The sequence below is a fragment of the Phaseolus vulgaris genome, chromosome 9 (assembly GCF_051622355.1).
Source record: "Phaseolus vulgaris cultivar YP4 chromosome 9, ASM5162235v1, whole genome shotgun sequence".
Taxonomy (NCBI): domain Eukaryota; kingdom Viridiplantae; phylum Streptophyta; class Magnoliopsida; order Fabales; family Fabaceae; genus Phaseolus; species Phaseolus vulgaris.
In genome coordinates this window covers 8164104-8181148 of record NC_143506.1, presented here as the reverse complement: position 1 = coordinate 8181148, position 17045 = coordinate 8164104, and the positions used below count along the sequence as shown (strand labels likewise).

Here is a 17045-nt window from a genome sequence, read left to right as displayed (position 1 = left end):
TTTCTCAAACTTCTAGAAGAAAAAATAATAAGAAAAAGAAATGAAATAAATTTTACATGCAAATTAAAATTATTTAATTTGTAGAAAATTTATTTTTTATAATTTTTTCTATTTTTTCAGTGTAAATTAACTTTATTTAATAAAGAACTTGTTTTTACTTTTTTTATTTTTTCTGAAAATTGGCAGGAACAAATATTGTTTAAAAATAGAAAGTTTTGATTAGGTAGGAATTGCTTTCATCTACACAAATGAAGTGTAAGTGAATTGTGAACCATGTTCTTCCTTTTGGTGGGTACGCAAGACTGAATGTGCCAGCAAGATATAATTATGGAGGGGCTTCCATTTGTATTAATTCTGGTGGGTCATAATTGTGACTTCTTAAATAAAGACAATGAAAAAGTTGACCACCATATAAAAACTATTCACAAATTTATTATTTTAAAATCATTTTTAGTTTGAGATAATATCAAATTTATTATATAAAAAATTACCCATCATTCAATAAACCAAATATCCTGGAAAACTACTTTCATTGAGATTTGTTTTATTTACTACCAAATCTCTTATTTGATCAACTAATCACTCTTAAGGTCTTTGATATCATATTATGTTTTGTTTCATTTTACTTTCAAAGTCAGTTTGATGCTACTGTGTCAAGCTCTCAGCTTCAAAGCTTTCCCTTTATAAATTTTGTTTGTCATGTCTGATTTCTTAATTGTTATTTATCTATAAATAAATAGCACATACTTTTAAGATTTTCATAATCTGTCGTTGCAAATATATATATTTTTTTGATATTTCAATGATCAACAGAATCAACTTCTCTTTTGAATTGTTTCTGAGATTTAGAGAATCTAAAATTATTGTAAAACAAATACACGAAAATTAACAAAATATCATAACGAAATTTAGGTGGAGGGGATCCAGGGACTTCACTATCAATAGGAAATCAAACAAATTGGAGAGGGACCACAAAAAATACACAACCAAAAGAAAAGAAAAAAAAGAAAGAGTTTACAATCTTAAAGTGACAACAATAGTAGTTTCTTTTAGAGTGATTCATACCTTAAGTATCTTGTGTTAATTAGTCTTAATCGTCCTTAATAATTCAATGAAGGCAAAATCGGAAAGTCAATATATATTAGAGGGAACATCAACAAGTGAGATCTATCTTTTACACATTGGTAGGTACAAGATATACTTATCCTTGACCACTTAGAGATGTTCTAGGTCAGGGTCACCCATACTCTTGTCTAGAACATTTGGCGTCCATCGCGGGACAAACAAAATTGCTCCTCCACCACTGGATCAAAACACAAATTTAAAATGAGAAGAACGAGGAGAACAACAACAGAAGAAGAGACAAATAGGGCTGCAAATGGAGGATCCCTACCAGAAGCAACGCGTATGTTAATGGAGATGATGGAAGCAATGAGGAGGCAAAATGATGAACGTGCGGAGGAATTTAGAAGGGCACAGGAGGAAGCGAGGTTGCGGATGGAAGAGGCATTAAGGGGATAGGAGCAACTTCAAAGACTAAATGAGGAGCTTTATAGGCATGTGATGGGTCAGATGTCAGGAAGGCAAGAGTTGAAGGAAGTTGAACCAGATTTCCAACCATTTTCAGAGGAAATTTTGAATGAACCGATTCAACAAACTATGTGTTTCCTAAAATTGGTTCCTTCACAGGGAAGCAGGATCTGAATGCCCACATAAAAACGTTTAGGGCACAAATGTTGATTCATGAATGTTCGAATGTTGTCCGATGTAAAATGTTGGCAGGATCGTTGGTGGGAATGGATTGGTTCAACAATCTTCCAAAAGGTTCGGTAACATCATTGGAGGTTTTTGTTCAGTTGGTTGTCGCTCATTTTGAGGAAAATAAAACAAAACCTCCAGAAACAGGGGATTTATTTGAGGTGAAACAATCCAGGGGGGAATCGCTGAAGAAATATTTGCATCATTTTAATAAGGTGGTGGTGCAAATTCCTCAGCCTAATGAGGGGATGTGTGTGGAAGCTTTTATTAGAGGGATAAGGTCTGGGGGGTTTGGAGAGTCATTGCTGAAAAGGAGACTGAAGGATATGACAACTATTAATCTTAGAGCTACGTCATATATTAAAGTAGAGGAGTTTGCCAGGAGAAAGAAAGAGGAAGAAAGAAGGGGATAAGAGGGAACACGGTCTAGAGGAGATATTGCAACCGTTTTAACCATCCCCTCTACCATACAAGCCAAGACTCTTCATCCACAATTGTGTAGAAACACTATCAGTTAGAGCGTTTAACCAAAGCATGCAGTACCTTGGTAAACTATGAAACAAACATATTATGATGAAAAAGCCTTGAAATAGTGGATGGAACTGAGGTAGGTCTGGAGGGCGTATGAAATGGTACAGTTTCTTCCATGGATAGTTAATGGTACTGAACACATCATAGATGAAAGACAAAAATTTATTCAATATAGACGATCTGATATGGTTAGCTATTTGGGGATCGTCTAAGGGTAGTGGTCTAAGGCTAGACAGTCTAGTTAGGGTAGACAATCTAGTTAGGGTGGGAGATGGAATGAAATGTAAGTTAGGAGGTGGTGGTGGCTGGTAGAGGGTGCTTTCAAATGTTCCAATTATGATAGAAGGTGTAGCCAATGGAGATGATGGAATGATATGGGCTTCGCCTTAAATAGTGGAGGTTGTATTCTTTGAAGCTTCAAGGATGGAAGAATAATATCATTTTCTTCTCCACTAGCAGTGTCTACTTGAAATATGGTTAACATTTTCTCTTCCTCTTCCTCTTCCTCTTCTCGTAGTACCTCTAAAACCCAGTTAGAGCCATCTATTAGTAGTGTGCAATATTTTTCAGTAGATTATGCAAGTAAAGCAACATCGACAACTTCTGGGTGAAGATTTACATCACAAGACTTAGTGCCTTCTAGGAACTCATCTATCTCAGCCTCTGTACATTCCATTTGAGTGGAAAAGTTAAAATCTTCTAGAAACTCAAGCACATTTTCATCCTCAGTGTTTATATGATGCACAAAATGATTTTTATCAGCATGTGTCACAGTGACTAATGTCTCTCGATTAAGCAATGATTTCTCCTCTATCAGTAGAGGTTGGATAGTAGCAATCAATGGCACAACAATCTCAAGTTCAAATGGCTCAGCTTTTTGCAAATCACTCGAGTTAACTTTAGAAACAATTGATATGCTCCACTGCTTTTCGAGAGTGTCTATGGCAGAGGTAGGTGCTTCGAGGTTAGACAATCTATTAGTGCCTTGATCAAGAGTTATATCTGGATCATGAGGTGATTTCATGTCTCGAACATAATCTGCAATCTCTTTAATCGTTTGATTAGTTTTTCTCTCTTCTTGATATAACATCAACATCCTCTTGGATTGGAATTTTGTTAGCCTCCCTTTCTTGATCATATTTTATGCTCATCTTCTTCATTTGCCTCGTCAACTCCTCTAAAGTTGGTTCTTCCTTTTGAATTGCAATTTTGTTAGCCTCCCATTCTTGATCATATTTTATGCTCATCTCCTTCATTTGACTCATCAACTCCTCTAATGTTGGTTATTCAATATTATGAGGAATATTATCAATTTTGCAAAAATGGTTGAAAAGTTGTTTGACTTTCATCATAATAGTATTGTTGATAATATGGTTGTTGTTGAGGTTGTTTATAAGACAGTTGACAATATGGATTATAATGTCGAGGTTGCTGAAAATATGGCTCATAATGAATATCATAATTGTAAATTTCTTCAGCTAATTTTCGTTCCATTTTGGAATTGCAAACATGGGAGATGTGTAATGGACACCAACACCTACTAGACGCCTTAGAGCAAACTCTTTTTTTTAATTGAAAAGCAAACCAAGTAAACTCACAGGAAAGAGAGGTGAGTCACATCACTACAAGAAAATTATCAAATAGAAACCAATTTTTAGAGACCAAAATAATTAGTTGCAATAGTAACTAAATTAGAGACCATTTTAGAAACTAAAAAAAATGGTTTCTAAATTAGTTTCTATGATTGTTAAATAGTTTCTAAATTGATATCTAGTTAGCTACCAATGTTTTAATTACCAATTATTTAGATTCTAAATTTGGTAGCAAAAACTATCTCAAAGACGCCACTAACAGAGACCTATGAGGTACGTTTAGAGATTTTATATTCGAAAAAATAGAAAAACATGTTCGAGCTCGGAACAATGCCGAGTTGGCCACACAAAATGTGAAAGGCTCGAAAAAAGGCTCAACTGTTTGGATGCAGTTGGGCAAGGACTACATTCATGGTTAGCATAATTTCTTTTTCGAAAGGGTGTGAGGGTAGTTGGATATCGAGCTTACTAAATAAGGTTTCTTAGAAAAAACAAAAGGGCGGTTCATCTACACAATCTTTACAAACGAGTTATTTTGGTTTACAAGGAATTATAATCACATCTTTTTCAGAGCTAGTACGACTCAAGGATTGAGCGTGGCGGAGTTTTCAAATTCTTTTGATAGAAGTAAAAACATAAACTTCATGGATAATGTTAAGTTTTGCCCAAGGATACATAGAATAATAATCCATGAACAACTCACACACAATATATGCAATGAACACGAACAACAAACAATGATAATACACAAACAAGGCTATGAGACAATCGAAGGTGTTATATGGGGGGATGGAGTTGGAACAAGAGAGGGGATGAGAATGGATGTAGAAGAAAGAACGTGAGGTATGGTGGATGATTGTAGAAGAATGCAAGAGGTAGGGATTGAAGGCAGAGTTGGAGCGTGAGCGAGGAATGAGTGTGAGGGTGAGTGAAGAATGAAGAGAAGGGGAAAGGTTGAGAACAGAAGATGAAGAGGTACCGCTTGGGGGGGGGGAGAAAATGCTTAAGTTATTCTCACACACCCTCAATAGTTTGCGCTAGAGGCTGGGGGCATGTAAAGTAATGGACCTGGACCCGATTTAATGGATGATTGATCGCTACCCGAACTTTGACTGGTCATGACGATGGCAGCCTTAATAGCCTGTGCTAGAGGCTGAGGACATGTAGAGTTATGGGCCTGGACCCGAGTGTATGATAAATGGATTGTGATCCAATCTTTAATGGCAGAGGATGTTCATACGTTAAGTATTCCATCTTAATTAGACTTAATCACCCTTAATGGCTCAATGAATGCAAAATCGAAAACGATACGTAGGATACATCAATATATATCAGAGGGAACATCAACAAGTGAGATTTATCTTTTACACACTAGTACAGGGTACACTTATCCTTAACCACTTGGAGATATTCTAGGTCAGGATCGTCCATACTCTTGTCTAGAACAGTTTTTGATCATATTCCTTGTTTAATATTCCCTGAATAATTATTTTTTTTCTTGATATTTTAACATATTTTTAATAATAATTATTTTTCTTTAATAGTGTGCAGTAAATTTAAACCATATTTTAATATGGAAAAGCTGTTAAAAACATAGAAACTGATCCATGTGGTGCCTAGAGACGAAGGAAAAGAGATTATTTGTTTGTGTTTTCTGATTTAAATTTTGTCCTTGAATTTAAAGCAACAAAAATGATAAATGCGTTAATTAAGGTAGAGAAAGGAATTATTGGCATCTTTGTCATTTGGATGTGAAGTTTGTGGTTTGAGTTGAGTGTTGTAGCAAGCCTTGAAGATGATTTGTAGGTTATCCATGTGTCTAATTGATTTATGGACAGATGGTCTCTTTCAATTGCTCCTTAATGTTTTGCCACAAACTTCACAAGTAAACCAAAACACAAAGATGAAGACAGGTTTGGACAGAACAGCCATTACAAGTGGACCAATGAGGGCAATGACCCCTCACCTAATCATCACTCACTCTCACTCCTCTCCACATTCTAATTTCTAAATGCCCATTTAGTAATACATTAACCATTTCAATCCCAAATCATATCCTCAAGTCATCATTGAGTATTTGAGTGAACAAACCACCCAAGTCATCATATCATCATTTCACAACCCTTTTGGTTAATAACTCATTAAAAAAAATCCATTCTCTCTTCTCCATCCTTCATTCACGGTTTGTTTTGTTTTCTGAGCCTTAAAATAACACCAAAACAAATGAAAAGAATCAATGCTAAAAATTCAATGTTTCTTACTTGTATACTATTTAATAGATTCAGTAAACTATTGTTTTGTAAATTAATATTAAAAAAACTCATTATATTTTGTTGGGATGCGAACTAATCCGTTTAATTTTTAGATTTTGTTGGACAAATGCAATTTAAAAGTGTTAAAGTAAATTTAAAATACGTACTATATGGACAAAAAAGTAGTGCAATGTTAATGTGGATTTAACCAGGCCAACGTATATGCATACTCAATTCTATTTCTAACTCTGAGAATGTCTACTTCACAAATAAGGAGAAAACATGTTCTAGCATTTTTCTCCACAAATAATATTTATTATTATTCGTGTAAAAAATATTTTTGTAATTTTTTAGATATTAAAATAATATATTTGTTTGATTTTTTTAAATATAAGTTGCATATCCCTTGTTAAGCTATATAATCTTATCATAAATAAAGAAAATCCTGTCCCGCTATATTTAAGGGTTTTGATATTGTAACAAAATCTGAATTGGGAAATTGATAACCCAACTGTTTAATTAATTAATTAATTAAAAGTTACCAAAAAAAACCGTTAAATTAATTACTGCCCAAAAGCAGTTGCATCCAAATCTTTAGCTAAAAAAAAAAAGTACACAGTTCAGAACTCTTATGATGGTATCAGCTCTTATTTCTGAATGACAAATGATTCAGAACTAACTGGTAACAAAAAACATTAAACTAAACATTTTTGTTAGAAAAAACTAGTAACCAAAGACAAGGTGCATGTAATAAGAAAAGAGTATGAAAAACAACAAAAACTTATCCTTACTAGTATGACAAACAAACAACCCTGTTTGTAGTTTTGTTTTGAAGAGTATATATATGGATACGGTCATCACCTAACGTGATTAGTTGAGGTTAGTGGCGAAGAGGTGCGACAAGAAGAGAGGAAAAAAGTCCTCTGGTTGGTGTTGTGGTGGGTGGTGGGTGTCAGGTCAGTGAAGATGGGTTCTCAAGTGTCTAAACAGATGGAACGGAGGAAGACGATTCACACCGAGAAGAAAGTTCTCTCCGATCTGAAAACGTCCGGAGAAGAGTACCCTGGCTCCGAGTACCGCCCTGAAGACAGGAAAAACTGGATGTCCGGTCTGAACCCAGAGAAACTCCGCATCAACCAGATCGTGTGGCCTGGAACGCACGACTCGGCCACCAACAAAATCGGCATCCCCCTGGTCACTCGCCCTTTCGCCCAGTGCCAATCCCTCTCCATATACCGCCAGCTGGTCCTTGGCACCCGCGTCGTTGACATTCGAGTCCAAGAAAACCGTCGCATCTGCCACGGCATCCTGGCCACCTACAGCGTCGACGTGGTCCTGAACGACTTGAAGAAGTTCCTGTCCGAGACAGAGTCGGAGATCATCATCCTGGAGATCAGGACAGAGTACGGGCACGAGGACCCACCGGAATTCGACAAGTACTTGGAGGAGCAGTTGGGAGAGTTTCTGATCCCTCAGGACGAGGGCGTTTTCGGGAAGAGCATCGCGGAGTTGTTGCCGAAGAGAGTTATCTGCGTTTGGAAGCCCAGAAAATCGGCGCAGCCCAAAGCAGGGAGTCCTCTGTGGAGTGCGGGGTTTCTGAAGGACAATTGGGTGAACACGGATCTCCCTTCCACCAAGTTCGACGCCAATTTAAAGCACTTGAGCGAGCACCCACCCGTTACGTCGCGCAAGTACTTCTACAGGGTGGAGAACACCGTGACGCCCGTTGCCGATAACCCCGTTCTCTGCGTGAAACCCGTTACACGACGCATTCATGGGTACGCCAGGCTCTTCATCGCACAGTGCTTCGCTAAAGCCATCGCGGATAGGCTTCAGGTTCTCTCCACGGATTTCATCGACCAAGATTTTGTTGATGCCTGCGTCGGACTCACTCATGCAAGGGTCGAAGGCAGAGCCTGATCTCACCTCCTTCAACCTCTCTCTGTATCTATCTATCTATTGTTTCAAACTCTTTCATGCTTCTCACTCGTGCTTTTCTTCCTCAATTTCTTTCTTTCTTTTTTATTTTATTTATCTGTACATTATACATAGTTTCATGAATCCCCGCTCTTGTACTCTTCACTTCTTCCTCTCTAAACTTGTATAGATTTCATTCTGAATTGTGATTTGTGAATTGTGAGGGAATTTCCCGGACATGTGTGCAAAATAAATCGCTGTTATAAGCTAAGAACACTTTCTTAAACACTTTCTTAAAGCTCTCTGTAATCCAATTATCAAATACGTTATATAAGAGGAATGGGTACACCTCCTCTAAAATCTTTTTCATTTTCATTTTTTTTCTGAAATGGAGTTGGAATTAAAAAAAAAACGATTACATTCTTCTCTCGGTTATTCATTCGAACGATGTGCTCCTCCTTGTCTCCGTTAATTTCGGACTCAGATGATATCTGCAAAAGGCACTCCGACACTGTTATTAGTATTAGATGATGACACACCTGATTCTTAGAATCTGTGTCTATTTATATGATTATCATAAACTCTTTGTTATTGGTCGAGTTAAGGATTTGGATTACAATTAAAAATATATTACCTAGTGTTTGATCATTGATTATCTCGATAATCCTTTTTGGGTGTGATGGTTTCGGTTGTGTCGGTCAGTTTTGACCGGGTGCCAGACCTCCAAGTGTTGTATGTATCGACCGGTACAATTTTCATGAAGTATATGAAGAAAACAAAACTTTTGTACATTTTTTAAAATTATTTTTTGAAATTGTAAGTTTTGAGGGTGAGTTTTGGGGGTATTTGAATGAATTTGTGTGTGACTCATGGAGTATTAGTCTCTTTGTTTGATTCTGATATCTCGTCCAGGATGATGATTTTTTTTTCTTTTTAAACATAGAGATTGTTCTAGTTTAAGGTTTAAGCAATACCAAATTTAGAGCATTTGGAAATATGAGTCGATCCTCGTTAGAAATTGTTTTCCTTGTACCCTCTTTGGTTTCTTAACAATTTAATTTCAAAAAGTTTTTGATGTTGGAGATTCACCAATTGTAATAAGGGTAAAGTGAATGACGTTTGTCTTCTTGATCTCTTAAATATAAATAATTGTAATTAGATTATCAATTATAATTTTTGTCAATAATAAGTGTTTAATTCATTTCAAGACTTTTAACAACAAAAATGTTAATTTTAGGAGGAACAAATGTGGTATGAGAAGCAAAATATTTATTAGGATTCTATTGGATACTATATTGATTTAGCATGTTACCAAATAGATGCTTCTTGTTCTTCTCAAAATTTTCTCACATCTTATTCATTTTGTTCATTGTCAACAAGATCAAACCTTCAATAATGGATGATCTATTTAACATAAAACAACAATATGTTCCAACATATGATTGTGATGAGAAAAAAATATATTGAAAAAGAGTGTTGTACATTCAATGTGGAAGGAGTTGAAGAGATTCATATGAAAGAAAAAAAAAAAAACACTCAAATAAGTAATAACTCTAACAAAAAAAAGTGAGTACTTCTACACCTTCTTAATTGTGTATTGAAGAATTTGTTTGATACATCCAATAATTTCACATTACTTAATAAAACTATTATACTTCAAAATGAATAATGTTACCTTATAATATACATACATGAGTACAAGATAATTTTTCTTATAACTATTAATATTATAGAAACAAACTACTTTCTAAAAATACTAAAAGAATGTAACATCACAAAAAAGGTCTTACAAAATATTTTAGAGCAATAAAATTGATGTATATTTGTTAAACTACAAGGTGTAAATAACAATTGTCAAGATCTGACCCAACTTGAACTGAACGTATAATGAGTGAACTTTTAAAGTTGGACATGGACTATTGATTATAACTAAATTGCGGAATTTTTTTCTTGCACCCTGTAAAAGAACTGTATACCTTTAAATATTAAATTCTGAATTATATAATTTATAAGATATTATATTAGATATATGTTAGTAAATATAATTATTTCTGATTCTACCATTTAGAATATACCTTATAATTACTACGGAAACACAGGCGCTAAATCCGATTTTTTTTATTATTACTATATTGTATATTATTGTGTGTATTCATATCTTTTAAATATCAAATATCACTAAGTAAAAAGAAGATAAAAACATTTTCACTCATCATTTATGAGTTTTAACCTACTATTTTAATAATTAAATTGCAGTAAAAAATATATTAAACAAATTTAAATTTATAACACAATAAACATTACCAATTTTGATTTGTTGTTACTAACATAAAACTAAAAAAGAAAAATATAATAATGAAAAGAAAAAAAAAGAATAATAAGATAAGAAACTCTGTAACAAAATTTATTTTCCAATTTCTTTCCTCTTCTCTGCAAGAATGTTCAGAAAACATTCATCCTCCCATGTCCACAAGTTAACTTTGTACCTTAAAGAAATTAAGTCATCATTATTGTGAATCACTAATTTTGATTTGTTGTTACTAACCTAAAACTAAAAAAAGAGAAATATAATAATGAAAAGAAAAAAAGAAGAAGAATAAGATGAGAAACTCCATAACAAACCTTAAGAAAATATTTATTTTTTAACCCCTTTCATCTCTCCACAAGAATGTCATATTCAGAACGCATTCATCCTCTACGTCGATGCCCACATCAACAATGGTATCAAAGATAACTCTGTACCTGTGCAGTATTCCGCCTTTGGTGTACGAAAATGAAAATAAAAATGAGTAACATGAACAATTAAACAACCAAGAAAAGAAAATTCACTTACATATACTGTACCTGTTTGGAGAAATGGGGCCCAGGCACGGTCGGTTGACGTAATGAGATTGCTGACGTGTCGATCTTTTTCTCCTTCGGTCGGTGGTTCCTTTTTGGTGTCTCCTTCAGTTGGTCGTTCCTTCTTGGTGTCTCCTTCGGTCGGGCGGGGGAGGGTACCTGCGAAGGCACTCCGACGCTCAAGTAAGTATGAGATTCTAAGCGCAGTTTCGTAAGTGAATGAAAACGTACCTTTCTCTGGCTTGAGCACAGTATTTATAGGATTGCCTAATGGGCCTTCTGTCCCTTGGGCTCAGGGTGGTTATGGATATGTCTTGCTAGTCGTGCTCCGGAATACCCGGGGAACATATCTTCTTTAAACGCATATTCCTTATTCTTCGGAGGTGTATCTTAACCAACTTAGCTTGTCACATAAATGCCCTTACATTTATTGTGCGTTCGGTCGGTCGGTCGGTGCCTACCGGTACACTTGCCCCCCAGGCTCGAGGTGAATAAAAGCCGAAGAGTCGTAATGATTGTTGTGCCTTTCGAGGTGTCAGACATTAAATTTAACGGAATGACGGGACGTTCGCATTAGCGAAGAATATTTTCGGTTAGGCATCAGACAAGCGGCCTTCCTTCATGGAGCACCCCTAGAGGACAACCGATACGACATAGAAAAAATAGTAGTTGATGGAAAGTTGGTGCCGGCCAACCCCGATGATAATTTAGATGAGGAGGCCGAGGCGGAGACCCCTGGCCCACAGCCGGACGCCTCTTTTGAAGAGTTAATGAACAATGTGCCATAGAAAATTGTTGGGCCCGACATGTGAGCAATACACACTTGCATTTTGAATATTTTATAATTTTAGCTAATATTTGTAGTGCGTAGGCCGAACGATAATTTCTAAACGTGGTTTGATTTATATAAGTAATGATTTACGAATTCGGGTGCCGAACGAGGCATAGGTAATTTCGATTTTCGAAAGAATAAGGTAATGTGGATGCCGAACGAGGCACAAATAATTCCAATTATGGTATAATAAGATAATTCGGGTGCCGAACGAGGCATAGATAATTCTGATTACATTAAAGTAATAAGATAATTCTGATGCCGGACAAGGCATAAATAATTCTGATTACGTTAAAGTAATAAGATAATTCGGGTGCCGAACGATGCATAGATAATTCTGATTACATTTAAGTAATAAGATAATTCTGATGCCGAACGAGGCATAAATAATTCCGATTACATTTAAGTAATAAGATAATTCTGATGCCGAACGAGGCATTTTACATTAAAGTAATAAGATAATTCTGATGCCGAACGAGGCATAGATAATTCTGATTACATTTAAGTAATAAGATAATTCTGATGCCGAACGAGGCATAAATAATTCCGATTACATTTAAGTAATAAGATAATTCTGATGCCGAACGAGGCATAAATAATTCTGATTACATTTAAGTAATAAGATAATTCTGATGCCGAACGAGGCATAAATAATTCCGATTACATTTAAGTAATAAGATAATTCTGATGCCGAACGAGGCATAAATAATTCTGATTACATTAAAGTAATAAGGTGATTCTGATGCCGAACGAGGCATAAATAATTCTGATTACATTACATTAAAGTAATAAGATAATTCTGATGCCGAACGAGGCATAGATAATTCTGATGCCGAACGAGGCATAGATAATTCTGATTACATTACATTAAAGTAATAAGATAATTCTGATGCCGAACGAGATATGAATTGAGTAAAGGACTAGGAGATTTAGATTTTAATTTAGTGCCTCGTTAAAACCTTCTCGGTCGTAAACCCTCCTTAGGGAAAAACCGACCGAGCGAGGAAAGAGTGCACTTTTATTATTAAAGTTCAACTATAATAAAATTTGAGATGCGTGGCATTCCACGTTCTCGGTATTTCCTTCCCAGATAAATGTTCTAAATAATAGGCTCCACCGGCTGCCGTATCTGCTATGCGAAAAGGTCCTTCCCAATTGCTGGAGAACTTGCCTCCTTCCTTCCGAGCGCTGCTCCGCATTCGCCATACTAAGTCGCCTTTGTGGAACAATCTTGGTTTAACTTTGGAGTTGTATCGTCTGGCTGCCCGAATTTTGCATGCTTCTTCTCTAATTCTACACTTGTCCCGGAGTTCGTTGATGAGATCGAGGCCGACCGAGAGGCTTTCCTTGTTTAGATCAAGATCAAGGGTTTGCCGACGGAGAGAGGGTTCGCCAATCTCGACGGGGATCATAGCTTCGGTGCCATACGTTAGGCTGTACGACGTTTCTTGTGTAGTCGTCTGAGGAGTACAGCGATATGCCCATAAGACTTCTAAGAGTTCTTCAGTCCAGTTGCCCTTTGCTGGGCCGAGACGTTTCTTTAGTTCGTTCAAAATGACTTTGTTTGCAGCTTCTGCTTGTCCGTTTGTTTGCGGATGTTCGACTGAACTAGCGATGTGTTTGATGTGGAGCTTCTCGTAAAATTCAGCTAATGTTCGGTCGGTGAATTGCCGACCGTTATCGGTGATGATGATTTGTGGAAGCCCGAAGCGGCAAACGATATTTTTCCATACGAAATTTTGAACATTGCGGGCGGTGATTGCAGTCAGGGGCTCGGCTTCGATCCACTTGGTGAAGTAATCAATGCCGACTAGTAAGAATTTACACTGGCCTTTTCCGGGGGCGAAAGGACCAATGATGTCCATACCCCATTGGACGAACGGCCAAGGTGATAACATAAAATGGAGTTCCTCAGGCTTTTGATGGGACAAAGTGCCAAACTCTTGGCATTTAAGACATTTTTGGACGAAATTGGTGCAGTCACCCTGGACGGTCGGCCAGTAGTATCCGGCCCGGAATACTTTGGCAGCCATTGTCCGTGCGCCGGAGTGAGTTCCGCAAATTCCTTCGTGCAATTCTTGGATGACATAGGAAGCTTGGTCTGGTGTCAAACATTTAAGGAGTGGTTGGGTATAACCTCGGCGATAAAGGTCGTCGCCGATTAAGACAAAACGGGCGGCCTGCAGCTTCATGGTTTTTTCGCCGAGAGGACTACATGTGCCGTCGAGTAAATATTGCTTGATTGGGGTAATCCAAGTAGATTCCGTGTCGGTCGTCAGGCATTCCTGTGGGTCGATGCTTGGGCGTGCAAGCGTAACATGGATGACCGACCGATGCATTCCTTTACACTTCGTGGTTGCTAACCGGGACAAGGCGTCTGCGCGGGTATTGTGATCACGTCGAACGTGCTGCATAGAAATTTCAGAAAAGGTGCTCATCGACTGTTTGACTAAGTGATAGTATCGCTGTAAAAAGCTTTCTCGGACTTCATATTCGTCGTTAAGCCGACCGATGACAAGCCGGGAATCACTTTTGCAAATTAACTTAGTGATTTCTAATTCTTGAGCGAGACGTAGACCGGCTAATATGGCTTCATATTCGGCCTGATTGTTTGAAGCTTTGAAGTCGAATTTGAGGGCTTGCTCGATGACAATCTCGCCGGGGCCTTCCAAAACGACTCCAGCGCCGCACGACCTCTCGTTGGAGGAGCCGTCAACATATAAGATCCATGATGAATGTTCGGTCTCGGCTGAAGAAGTAGTGAGTTCAGCTGCGAAATCGGCGAGAGCTTGCGACTTGATCGCTCCTCGTGGTTGGTACTGAATATGGAATTCAGATAGTTCGATCGTCCAACCGATCATTCGTCCGGCTAAATCTGGCTTAGTGAGGATCTTTACAATAGGGTAATTTGTCCGAACAATAATCCGGTGATTCTGAAAATACATACGCATTCGTCGGGCGGTAATGATGAGGGCCATGGCTACCTTTTCGATCGTCTGGTATCGGATTTCGGCGCCATGAAGGGCGCGGCTGACGAAGTAAACCGGCCGTTCTTCAAAATTAATTTCTTGCACTAAGACTGAGCTGACGGCTTCGTGTGAAACGGCGAGGTAGACTATGATGGGTTCTCGTGCGTCCGGTTTCTGGATGACCGGCGGGGTTGATAAAAAAGTTTTCAAATCGAGGAAAATTTCCTCACATTCGGTCGACCACTCGAAGCGGGATGCTTTTTTCAGCTGTCGGACGATGGGTCTCGTTCGTTCGGCGAGTTTAGGAACAAATCTGGATAGTGCGGTAAGTCGGCCGATAAGTCTCTGAATTTCCTGAATGGAGTTGGGACTTCGCATTTCGGAGATAGCTCTGCACTTCTCGGGGTTAGCTTCTATGCCTCTATGAGTTAGCATAAAACCTAAGAACTTACCCCCCTCGACGCCGAACGCACATTTGTCAGGATTGAGTCGCATCTGGTGTTGGCGGAGGGCCTGAAAAACTTCTTTTAGGTCGGCAATATGTTGTTTGCATGAGTCGGACTTGACGACGATGTCATCGACATAGACTTCAACATTCCTACCAATCATGTCGTGGAATACGTGGTCCATTAGCCTTTGATAAGTGGCTCCGGCATTTTTGAGTCCGAAGGGCATAACTTCATAGTAGAAATTGCCGGAATCAGTCATGAAGGCCGTCTTCTTTCGGTCGGCCGGGTGCATTTGGATTTGATTATAGCCAGAGTAGGCATCAAGGAAGCTGAGGATGTGATGTCCGGCTGCACCGTCAACGAGACGATCAATGGTAGGCAGAGGATACGAGTCTTTTGGGCAAGCTTTATTGAGGTCTGTGTAGTCAACACACATACGCCATTTTCCGTTCGCTTTCTTCACCATAACCACGTTGGCTAGCCATGTGGTGTAATGGGCCTTCCGAATGAATCCAGCCTGTAACAATTTGTCGGCTTCCTCACGTGCGGCTTGACGTCGTTCCTCGCCTAGATTTCTTTTCTTTTGAGCTATTGGCTTAGCTTCTCTATACAGTGATAATCGGTGAGTGATAACCTGTGGGTCTATGCCAGGCATATCAGCGGCCGTCCAGGCGAAAAGATCGGAATTTTTAACAAGTGTCGTCCCGATGGCCATTCGGTCGTCCGGTTTCAGCGAAGTACCGATGTGCGTAGTGTGGCGATTATCACGAAGTGGGAATGGATGCAAGTCTTCTCCTGCTTCCATACGGGGATCGTCTATGCGAGGGTTGAGGTCAACAAGGGCTATCATCTGACGACGGGACATGTGTCGTCCGGAATGCCGTGTGGGGGAACGCCCTCGTTTTTGCGAGATTCGGTCGTCCGGATTGGTTGTATAGAGTCGTCGAGTTGGCTCACTTTTCAAACTTGCGACATAGCATTCTCTAGCAGTTTTTTGATCGACATGGATGGTTGCAATGTCGTTAGTGGCCGAAGGGAATTTCATGGCTAAGTGTGGGGTGGAGACAATGGCTTTTAATCTGTTGATAGACGGCCGGCCGAGCAGGATGTTGTAAGAAGTCTGGGCGTTAACCAGCAGATATCGTACGTTTATTGTTTTGTGGAGACCGTCTTCCTCACCGAAGGTTGTATACAAGTCTATATACCCCTTAGTGTCGACCCGTTCACCTGAGAACCCTACAATTTGTTCGTTATAGGGTTGAATTTCTGATTCTGGAATGCGCATTTTCTTGAAGATTTCCCAGTATAATATGTCGACTGAGCTACCTTGGTCGACCAAGGTCTTGGCAATTGCGAACTTGTCAATTTCGACAGTGATTACCATGGGGTCGTCCTGGGCTGGATCTATAGCTGTAAAGTCATCGTCAGTGAAGGTGATCGGAGGTATGTGTGGACGCCTCCTTGTGGTAACATGAGCGGACTGGATGTCTCGGAGATGTTTCTTTCGGGCGGAATTTGAGCACCCGCCACCGGCAAAGCCTCCAGCTATATAATTAGCTTCGTGGTTCGGTTCGCCCAAATTAACGGGTCCAGCAATCATGTTGATGACTTCGCGGACTCGTTTGCGAGGGCGGGTGTTTCGGTCGGGACTTATGCTGCGGGCGCGTGTACGCCGAACGGGGCTTTCACTGCGTTTCCGCGAAGCCTGATTATGGTCGGTTCGACGTTTATAATCGTTACGGTACGACCGGTCGACACCACGAGATGTACGGTCGGTACTCCGTGGTGGGGATCTTGAATTTCTTGTCCTCTTAACGAACTGCCTCAAATGACCAGCCTGAATGAGCTCTTCGATTTAGTCCTTCAACGCCTGACATCCTTCGGTCGTATGGCCGAAGTTTCGA

The 17045-nt window shown here is 38.8% G+C and overlaps 1 protein-coding gene across 1 annotated transcript; it reads left to right on the top strand.

Moving 5' to 3' along the window:
• Positions 1-6720: 6720 nt before the first annotated feature.
• Positions 6721-8321, top strand: LOC137820484 (uncharacterized). The gene has a single exon (XM_068624601.2). The coding sequence runs from the start codon at positions 7100-7102 to the stop codon at positions 8051-8053; it is 954 nt and encodes a 317-aa protein (XP_068480702.1). The 5' UTR covers positions 6721-7099; the 3' UTR covers positions 8054-8321.
• Positions 8322-17045: the final 8724 nt, after the last annotated feature.